Source organism: Clytia hemisphaerica, unplaced genomic scaffold, assembly GCF_902728285.1.
Source record: "Clytia hemisphaerica strain Z4C2 unplaced genomic scaffold, Clytia hemisphaerica genome assembly, whole genome shotgun sequence".
Taxonomy (NCBI): domain Eukaryota; kingdom Metazoa; phylum Cnidaria; class Hydrozoa; order Leptothecata; family Clytiidae; genus Clytia; species Clytia hemisphaerica.
This window is the reverse complement of record NW_027103917.1, coordinates 545,145-556,118: the sequence shown is the minus strand read 5'-3', so window position 1 is coordinate 556,118 and position 10,974 is coordinate 545,145. Positions and strand designations below refer to the sequence as shown.

General features: G+C 36.5%; 2 protein-coding genes across 2 annotated transcripts in view; both read left to right on the top strand.

Annotated features, from left to right (window-relative positions):
- Positions 1-575: 575 nt before the first annotated feature.
- Positions 576-10,974, top strand: part of LOC136809327 (uncharacterized) — a 26,391-nt gene continuing 15,992 nt past the window's right edge. Inside the window, exons 1-2 of the mRNA XM_067065847.1 lie at positions 576-812; positions 7,890-7,964. Coding sequence (XP_066921948.1) covers positions 652-812; positions 7,890-7,964 — 236 coding nt within the window. The 5' untranslated portion in view covers positions 576-651. The remainder of the gene's footprint in view (positions 813-7,889; positions 7,965-10,974) is intronic.
- LOC136809318 (uncharacterized) lies at positions 3,587-6,198 on the top strand. The gene is made up of 2 exons (XM_067065837.1): positions 3,587-5,280; positions 5,452-6,198. Exons 1-2 carry the CDS (start codon positions 3,661-3,663, stop codon positions 6,139-6,141), a joined length of 2,310 nt encoding a protein of 769 aa, XP_066921938.1. The 5' UTR covers positions 3,587-3,660; the 3' UTR covers positions 6,142-6,198.

The window sequence follows — 10,974 nt, the reverse complement described above, 5'->3', positions numbered from 1 at the left end:
GAATTTCTTTCCCCATTGGGATTTCGATAGAAATTTTTATCCCCACTGTGGGAAAAAGTTCTACCGGGGTTGTGAGACAGGGGTGTATGGAGATGTAAAAATGTAAACATGTTTGCTTTTTCTAAAAATTTAATCATCAATTACTTATTGACCACCCTCAATACGTCTCCATCAGCAACATCTCCCGCAGTTATCAAAAATTGCTTTTCTTCTCAAAGAAAAGTTTGAAATCATTTAAAACAAAGTTTTTAAATATTCTATTTAGCCTTGTTTATGTGAAAATTCCAAAACACCTCTATCTTCCAAACTAAATTCCTTGTATACAATGTAGTCAATCAATTAGTAAGATTAAATGCGTCTGATGCTTTGTACTTTGACTATAACTTCAGGCTTTACTTGAAAAAAAAAGAACTTGAAATTAAATTATTCAGAAATGAAACTATTCTTTATTCCCAAATAAGACATATTATGAATCCTGTATTATTCATTCAGTGAATTTAAGATTCAATCTAAAAATAATATATTGATCCATCAAAAATTTCATAAAAAGATTTAAAGAAGAAAAATATTTTTTCACATTGTCACAAAAATTTATCGCAAGTAACTTTTGTTAAAAAAATTTCGGTTAAAAAAGGTCATGGGTGTTTAACTATGAAGTTGTTTTTGTTACTTATTTTCTTCACCAGAAATGTTCGGCCCTGCCCGACAGAGTGTACTTGTATGCCGAAAGAAAGTCCGATAGCTGTAGATTGCAAGTACAGAGCAATCACAGAAGATACCTTACAAAATGTACCTTCAAGTGCTACACAATTGTAAGTATTTCAGTTGGTACACCACACTGTTTCAATATTACACTACGGTACCACTACATGAAAAAGGCAACTATTGCATTAATGGGAAGTATTTCCCGAACGGGAAGGTGAAAATAACCCGAAAAGGAAACTGTTTCCAGATTGAAAATTTCATCACTTTTCTGTTTCCCGTTTTGGTCACTAACTTTTCATCGTTCTCGAACGGGAAATAGAATTTTTGTAAACAAAGAAGATTTTTTTAACTGGGAATGGGGAAAGTAGAATAGTAGAATTAAGAAGCGATTACCCGGTGGATTTCTTAATACCTGGTGAATATTACTTATTTTCCCTCTTTTACAAGAGGGACAAGCTTTTAACTTTCCACAGGCATTTCTTTTTTTTTCCGATCAACAATGAATGTATTTTTATAAAGTATTTAAACAAAAGTAGTGAAACAAACTAGACAAAACGAAAACCTAGAAAATGAGTGAACTACCCTAGAGTGTAAGTAAGAAAAAACACGACAAGTTCAATTTAGGTCACATAGCAAGTGGCCTTTTTACAACACGACTCCCCCTGATGCAAAACACAGTGGATCGAATTAAGGCGAAGGCAAGTTTAGTTCTATTCCAATGTAGGGTCTGAGAGTACAGATCGTCTTTTTTCTCAGCTAGTAGGGCGGCCAATAGGCGGTAATAAAGTTTTCCGCTTCTCTTCCTGTGCCACCGTACGTGGTAAAGATAAGTGGAGTGAAGGATCCCCTATCGACTTCGATGATTCGGCGGTCGTAATGTGCTTTCTTTTCTCTTTCGTTTGCTTCAAAAGCGCTTTTGACGCTCTTCCTAGAGTACCGCTGAGCGTAGGCATTAAATACCCTAACGTCAAAAAATGGTCTTTGGCCTCTAGTCCAGAACCCCATAGCGCTTATATCCGCTCTTGCTCCTGGTTCACAAATAGTTCCTGGTGGTAATTCTTCTCCTGTTAGTGGTTCAAGTTGTGGCTCAATCATCACGTCTTTTCTTACTTCACCGATCAAATGGGCGATGGTGTCGCGGATTTCGTTATGCCGCTGGTAAATAAAGCCGCCTTTGGCACAGGAAAGCAAATGTTCCACGGTGTAAGGTTTTCCGCATGCACAATGGGTTGGTAGGTGTTTCAATTGCCAGCGGTATCGAATTGCAATGGCATCGTAAAATTCTCTTTTGGTCAACGTAAAGTTCTCATTTTGAAGGGGTAGAGCAGTCAGCCAATTCGAGGCTCCTTTCGCTTGGGCAAGATCGTTGGCTTTTAGTTCTTCCGCGCTCATCTGTGATCGTATTTCTTCCAGTTTGAGTTTCTGGCGGGCGTCCTTTTCACGCATAACTTTGTACTTAATCCCGTTCCCGTTTCCATTTACATTAAGTTCCTTGCGTTGGTTAACTATATCTGTTTTCAACGATTCACTTATTCTCAGAGAGTTACTATGCTCCACATCCGAAATATCCGACAGTATGGGGATTCCAAGGCCTCCTAGTTTCACAGGAAGACTGAGTAATTTCCTCTCCATTAGGCTACATATGTGACCTTCAGTCAGGGCAGGGATTAGATATTGATCGATAGCTTGGTCAAGGGGTTGAAGAACTGGTGATATATCTTTCAGAACACGTATTTGATATGTGAATTTGTGGATAATGCCTCCAACAAAAGCACTATAGGCACAATGGGGCTGTGACTTGGCAATATCAGCTAGGGTTTTTATGTGCGTAACATCAAGGTAAATCCGTGCGATTTTGTCTGAATAACTAAGGCAAATGAAAACAAAAACAAACTTCGCAATGTGGTGGCGGATTGCCCCTTTAAGGGCGCAAAAAGGGCGTAAGTAGCCAAGGATCGGAGAAATGCCTTTTTAACTAATATTTCCCCTTATAGCGGGGAAATATTCAATAACTGTTTACTCTTAACGTATATGTGTATTTGGTGAGAGAGAAGAGACAAGATTGTTATACGTTTTAAGGACCCTTAATTGTATACGTCAATGGAAAATATAAACCTTAACTAATGTTTACACAAGCAACTCCTCATTTATAAGAATCCAGCTTTTGGGTTTTGAGATGAGACTTCTAAGCATTTTAGATACAAAAGTTACATACGATTTTTGTCAAGCCTTGTTTTCTGAGCACCAGCAGTTTGTGTGACCAAAGAAGTAATAAGAGAGACAGTTATGCTATTTTAAATCTTTTTTGCATGGCGATAATCTGATTTCAAATTCTTTTTTCCGTGATGAGATGATCAAGATGTACGCATGATGGAATAACAAAATTACTTTAGGCGTAGAAACTTTCGCGAGCAGAAACTTTCGCGATTTTCCCACGGCGTTTTAAATTCAAGGCCTAGCACGAGCAAGCGTGCATTGAAGTCAAAATCCTGTGGACCTACATCCCATGGCGTTCTAAATTTAGAACGTCATGCTTCATACCCATTTTTTTAATTTGCACACCAAAACTATCCCCACTGGATTATTTGAGCTTGGAACAATAAAAATTCCTATCATCATTGAGATTTTGATAAAAAAGTTTATTCCCCAGTGGAAAAAATTTCCAACGGGGCTGAGAGACAGGGGTATATACATATAGGGATTGTTAAGTTTCGTTAGAGCTTTCACTCTACTTCCTTACTTAAGAGACTTAATTGCTACTACAAAATACAAAACGTTTTCTTATAATAAAAATACAAGTTAAATGTGATCAAACATGAATTTGGAAATTTGATGCTAAAAGGGAAAAACCATATCAACACAGTGTTATTAAAAACATAGTATCGTTCTCTCTTGTATTAAACTTTGAGAGTGAAAAGAAGAAAGAAGGGTAGCTGGATATTTTGTTATTAAAAAATGTCTAATATCATCCCAGCAAAAGTTTCGGCTTTGAAGCCTGAACCTATTGATGATTCCAGATGTACACAACAGAAATCTTTATTTCAACAAATTACTGATACCAGGAACAGTCAAGGTGTTTTTGATCGACAGGAAAATCAGTTTAAGAAATACAACCTTGGTAATGGTATAACAATGAATGATCCCATTGCCACATCTGACTATCTTTTGGAAAGGGAATATGTCGAATCATTCTTGTTCGATTCACAGAATTACCACGAGGCATTATTCATACCACCCGTGTTCAAATCAAATCAATATACCAAAGAATCGTCAGTTTCCATTCTGGATTATGATGTTGTGAAAGATGTTAAAAAAACTTTGGGAAATATGTTGAAGAATTCCCCTAGACATTGGTTTACAACTGACTTTCAAGCTTTCATACAGACGCAGAAACCTGTCAGTGGTACTACTTTGACCGAGATTAACAGTAAAGAATTTGACCAGTGGATTACAAAAAGTAAAATTAAGCATCTTGTAGTCAAGGAGCTTCAGACCGATCAGAACCTCCCACAAATGACCATCGATATTGATATCTTTATTCAAGAAAGCTTAATTGAATTACAGCAGCAGTCGAAGAATGGATCGAATCTAGAGACATTTCTTCAACAATGCATCATCAAACTACCGCGGAAAGGAGGCAGAAATAAAGTTAAAGCAGACGTCAACAAATTAGTGAGCGAATCCAACGTTTGTGAGGATTCCAATATCAAATGGCTTTGGGATTTACAATTGAGTGACCTAGGAGAGGAGGTTGAGCATTGGTTTTTTGACCAACTTCAATCGATCAAGGATGGAACTTTGAACGACCTGGTCATTCTACAATCTTCACAGTTCATGACAAACGTTGAAAACAAGAAACATCGGGAATACGACCTTCTCATCTTGTCCCATTCGAGAAAATTGGTGATCGGTATTGAACTTAAAAGAACATCAACTGATCAGGCGCTTCTAAGAGCATGTGAACAGCTTGACAAATATCGAACATCGTTGGAAGAGACATTGGGGGACCAGTTTGGTTCAGGATGGCAGTTCTTCCCGGTTATCTGTGTCCAACAAGATTCACGTACCTTCAAAAGCGCACACTACATCAATGCTATGACTAATATTCGAGATTGGTTATCAAATGTATTAAAGAAATTCCCTATAATCATCAACCAAACTGACTTGACCGACTCTTTGGCAAACCTCAAGAAAGTATTACACATTATTGTGTTCGCAGTACACGTTTCTGTACCCGTTACTCACACCAACTGGGTAGATTACATTAGCCAGGCAATCGACAATGTATCCACTCACGATAACATGATTTTCTACTCCAACCAGCAATTGGCTGCATTCAAATCAGATGATCCAAAGTTTAAGAAAATTTTTGTGCAAGGAAAATACGGGACAGGAAAAAGCATTTTGCTTAGAGAGAAGGCTAAACAAATATGTCAGCGAGATGCATCCCTAAAAAACAGAGTTGTGTACGTAACATATAACACATCGAGCAGAAAAATGCTCCAAACATACTACCTTGAGATGATTTTAGGACCGTTTGGTGTTGTTGTTGAAAAATTTGATCCAGAATCAACAGTAAGATTTATTTCTTTAAAAAATATTGAATTTCATAGTTCTATTAATCTATTAACGGTCATGGTCAATCGCAATTTTAGTCACGAAATTTGATTCGACTATCAAATATGTCATAATCATACTTAAATTAAATATATTGAGAAGTCATTATTTTATTTTCTCCTACTCTAGAATTCACTTGAATCAATTGTTAGAAGAACCAATGCGAAAGCTCTCTTTTTGGATGAATGGAGTGTCTATGGTGAAACACTAACAAGAATATGCACGTTATGCGATTTGGTCTGGATTGCACAGAGGGCTGACTATGACGGTAAATCATTAAATTTGCTGCCTGGATTTACACATGTTGAACTCGTATTGAACCTTCGAAATAGCAGAGAAATTGTTGCTGCAGTAAAAAATCATCATGATCGACATCTTCATCTTACGGCAATATTTAATACTTCATTTTATGCATCGTTTCCTCCGATTAACTTCCCTTGTGGACGTCCAGTGATTACAGTAGATTCACTAGCAGAAGCCATATTGAAAGCACGATGTTTGACGTCTGATGGGATTGTTGCTTTGACGAATCATTTTTATCATAAAGTCAATTTTAAAAAAGAAATTATATCAGTGATGAGCAGTTATACGAACGAAAAGTGGAAGTTCTACGAAGATATCACTGAAAATGAAAACGGATATAAACTTCTTAGTGAAGGCTACATTTTATTCGCTGATTACTCTGACGTGGTTGGGTTCGAATGGCCCACGGTTATCTTCATTGACGACTCACTAATCATGATGGAATCTAATTATCAAGGTCAATTGATGAGATGCACGACTAACTTGATAGTGAAAAATAAAAAAATAAAAAAATAAACGAAAAAATATCAAGTAAACAAAGCGAGCGTAAAATCGTAAAAGCCTTTCTTATATAATGGGAGTTTCTAAACATCGACCAGAAATGGCGACCACGACCAGCGACCACGACTGACGACCAGATAAATTTGGATTATCGAGTTTATCTGCTCTCTCCACCGTAGAGAACGTTTAAATCAAGTCCTGAGAATACTAAAAAGTGACCTTTGAAGTAACCAGTCATTTTCCTGACAAAGTGACACTATTTGACAAAAATATTGACAGGGCCATTAAATATGATGTTTGTAAGCTTTGTTAAACCAAATATTCTAATTATGCTGAATGAGATGCCTTTAGTATGAATTGATAGAACTTGTCAGTATAAAAATAAGATTGGGAAGGGCAGTTTAAGAGATATGAATCTAATCAATTATTCTATTGTCTTTATGCTGACAAAATGACTAATTTCGACAGAAATATCAATCTGATGATGAAATACAAAGCTTCTCAAACCATTTTCAAAATATTTTGTGCCACTAATTATTGTGATGCTGATAATACAAAAGGGAAGAAATTGACACCATAATCAAGCTCCAAGAGCGTCGAAATGGTTGTTTTACGTATTTGACACGTGGCCTTAATTAGATGAGACAGGGGCGAGCTTACTCGTCAATATTAAATATATTCAAATGATTGGGGGAGACACTCTACGTTGGAGAAAGAGAAAAAACTCGATAACCCAAATTTATCTGGTCGCTGGTCGTGGTCGCTGGTCGTGGTCGTCATTTCTGGTCGACGTTTAGAAACTCCCTTATGAAATGTTTATAGATCTCTTTTTATTCATTCAAAAATGTAGTTCTATTTGTAAGTTCAATAAAAGAAATATTGCCTTATCATTTTTTATGTTTTTGGCTGTTATGGTGATCCATACAGTATGCAGGATGGAAAAATGAGCTAAAATTGCTTTTGGCACGGCATCTTTCTGTTTTGTATACTTGATTTTTTTGTGTGTAAATTACAATAGCGAATAAGTTTCTTTTATTATTTTCATATTTGACTAAAATTTTGTGAATATGTAGGGGCGATAAATATCTGAGTAATCGACCGCCTTAGGACGGTTTTATAACAGTGTATATAAGAAAAATCTCGTTTTTAAATTGAAATAAATTTTTGACTCGCTTATCTCTATGAACACATTACTTAAAATCTTTGAGAGCTCAAGTTTTATATACAGAAATCATACGCCTGAATGATAATACACATTTTTCTTTTATAAGAACATTGAGGCTGAAAATTGCCAAAAAATAAGACAAATCTGAGAATAATACTGAGCCTGAATTTTAAGCAGAAAGCGATTAGGAAAAGTAGTAAAAATTGAGTGTTAAGCCTAAAATACCTTAATTTCACCCTATAAATAAGAACAGGATAAGAAAAATCTGGTAAAAGGATAAGAACAGCTGAGGTTCATAAAAAATCTATTAGTTCTTATAAAAGAAAAGAGTTTATATGGTCACGTGATATGATACTAAACGAGATATGGCTCTTTTTTCGTTTTGCGAAGTCAAAAAGTCGCGAAATTTAGCGAATTTAAGTTTCGCGAATTATAGTTTTAGCCGAAATTTCACAGATAGAACTTTCGCGAATTCATATAAAATTTACCTTTTTCGGTAACAAAAAAAGCACGCAAAAATTTGGCAAACAGTGCAAAACTGATGCCCGCGAAAGTTTCTGCCCTTAATGTAAATGAGATATGTTTTTTTTTTCTTCAGGTATCTGACCAATAGCAATATCACCTTCGTGTTAAAACGATCCATTTTCTACAGATTGAGAAACCTACAAATTTTGTAAGTAAACATTTTCCATAGCTGTATCTGTATCTGGGGTAAGATCACTTATTTCAATGGCTCACATTTCCTACCCTCATAAATTACGTTACAAACATCAGTTGCCTCGTTTTGAAATTATTGCCATGGTGATTAACTCCCAGCGGATTTTATTAAAACTACTTTCTATTCATAAAAAAATCATTTCATGTATCATTTTTTTGCAGAACCGCTTTTCCTAATAATGACAAAATCTCTCAACGAAAGTTGTCTCCCAAACGACTGGAAGCATGCTAATGTATCACCTGTTTACAAAAAAGGAAACAAAAATATAGCGGAAAACTACCGTCCGATTAGCCTGACATCCATTGTGTGTCGAATGATGGAAAAGATTCTTAAAACACATATTATGTCGCATCTAGAGCAAGAGAAACTACTTTCTAACAAGCAACATGGTTTTATCAATCGCCGATCAACAGTAACACAACTGCTAAACTATCTAGATGTGTGTACCGAAGACATTGCTAACGGTAAAGCTGTTGACGCAGTGTACTTTGACTTTGCAAAGGCATTCGACTCAGTTCCCCACCAAAGGCTCTTAATCAAATTAGAAGCCTACGGAATAAGAAATAAGCTGCTTGAATGGATCAGATACTTCCTGAAGGATCGATTTCAGATAGTTAAAGTAAATGGAGTTGAATCCGAAAAACAATTAGTTCTTAGTGGAGTACCCCAAGGTAGTGTCTTAGGGCCTACCCTTTTCGTTCTATACATCAACGATTTACCAGATTCAATTAAATCACAACTCTTTCTATTTGCTGACGACACTAAACTTGTCAATAAAGTAGAATCAATTGAAGATGCACTTATAATCCAGGAGGACATCGATCGACTACAGCAATGGTCAGAAACGTGGCTTTTAAAATTTCATCCCGACAAATGTCATGTACTAACGTTAGGTAAGCCGAATATAATTAAACATGTACATCAATACACACTCGGAGGAAATTTACTGAAACATGTACAATTCGAAAAGGATCTCGGAGTTATCTTTGACCAAAATCTCTCATTCGACCAACATATATCAAACCAAGTAAAAAAGGCAAACTCAATGGCTGGTCTAATTAGACGAGCCTTCACGTATCTCACTCCTGAATTATTCCGTAAACTTTACATAACATTTGTCAGGCCCCACCTAGAATATGCCCAAGTCATTTGGTCACCGAAACTGAAAAAACACAAAAAAACTTATAGAAGGTGTTCAGCGGCGCGCTACAAAAACAGTCGAAACATGTGGACGACTATGTTATGAAAGCAGACTACAAAGAATTGGAATCCCAAGTCTAAAATATAGGCGTGCGGTAAGTGATATGGTTGAGATCTTTAAACATTTAAATCACTATGAAAAATCGTGTGTTCCTAAGAAATTTAACCAACGAATAAGACCAATGAGAACACATAATTCTGAGCTGGTAAGAATTTTCGGGAACGATGGTGTCCGTGGACCACAGAGCAACACCCTTTACTATCGGGGCATTGAACAGTGGAATAGCCTACCTGAAAAAGTAGTTAAATCATCTACAATACAAGAGTTTAAAGAAAACCTCGGTCTAGCTTGGAAAGAGAAAATGTTTGAGTATGATTGAAACTGTCACTATTGTTGCATATCTGTTTGAAGTTAACCTTTGTAATAAACCAAACCAATGTATGAGCGATTTATAGAGGCCCATGTGCTTGCACGGTGGCCTGGAAATCTGTAAAACATTATTATTATTATTATTATTATAAGGAACATAATCACTATGGCAACGAATATGTTTGAATACGAGTCAAGCGATGTTCGTGACGTAATTTATGAAAAGGCCTATTGATTGTCTATTGATTGATTTTTTTACACTGACTCATTAAGTACACCATAAAAGTAACGTAATGTATATCCATCAGTGGCGTTGTGGCAGGGGGGGCCGGGCCAAGGGGCGCCGAAGAGCAAGGGGCGCCAAAAAAGATTTTTTAAACGCCCCAATCTTAAAAATCATACTTTATACTCCTGAAATTGCGCTCAGGACCAATTTCACTGAGATAATTTCAAATTACTTGCAATTTTTTTCTCGCTCGCTTCGCTCGCAATAAAGTTAATTGGTAACTTCTTTATAAGCTAGCTAATTTACAAGTTTTTTTGTGTACAATATAGCATTAATAAATAAAAATCTAACCTGCGCCCCAATATCAATTTGCTGACAACAATATTGAAATCATAAAACATCAATTTTTTCGCTCGCTTCGCTCGCATTTACACATTGTTTCTTTAAGTTTCTTTTCACTCTACCCAGTATGAAATTTGTCTATTTTTATTTAGTGATTTAGGGTATCCTGGCAGTCGATTTTCAAAAATTTTCTCGTCGGCCCCAACCATGGTGGGGCCTGTTTTCCCCCTTTCCATTCATCAAAGATATATCTACTCTTATCCACTAAATATTCCCTTCCTCATTATGCCTAGGCAAACGAATTAGTAAGAGTTCATCAACTGATGGGTGGGACGCCACTTTGGAAAATTGGGGGCGCCATTTTTAAAAAATTGACTTTGGCCCCTCCAGAAAAATTTTCCCACAACGCCACTGATATCCATCTTGGACTAAAACCCGGGGGCACTCAAGGTAAATGACCTATCATATGTGCGGCCCTTAAGGGTATATTTTAAAATAATATGACCATATTTTGCCTAGAAAAGCTTAGAAATTTTCAAAAGAATGCACCGTAAGGGTCGATCTTCCACCCAAATTTACTCAAATTTGGCAAAATTTTCTCTGCACTGTAAGGGTCCGATTACAAAGGCCTAGTTTTGGGCCGCAGTATGATCGTTTTTGAATCGAGTCAATAGGGTACTTTTATCTCGGCCGTAGCATGAAGGTAGAGCGTTCGGTTACGGTGTGCAAGGTTGTGGGTTCGCCGGGTCTCACAAAAAACCTTGTACTTAGTACTATTAGTTACACATTCGTCTCGATGTGGGATACGGGATATATACAGGTTCAGT

Coding starts and splice junctions, on each gene's coding strand:
- LOC136809318 (XM_067065837.1), top strand. CDS start 3,661: ATGTCTAATATCATCCCAGCAAAAGTTTCGGCTTTGAAGCCTGAACCT. Junction 5,281..5,451: donor AATTTGATCCAGAATCAACA/GTAAGATTTATT, acceptor CTCCTACTCTAG/AATTCACTTGAATCAATTGT.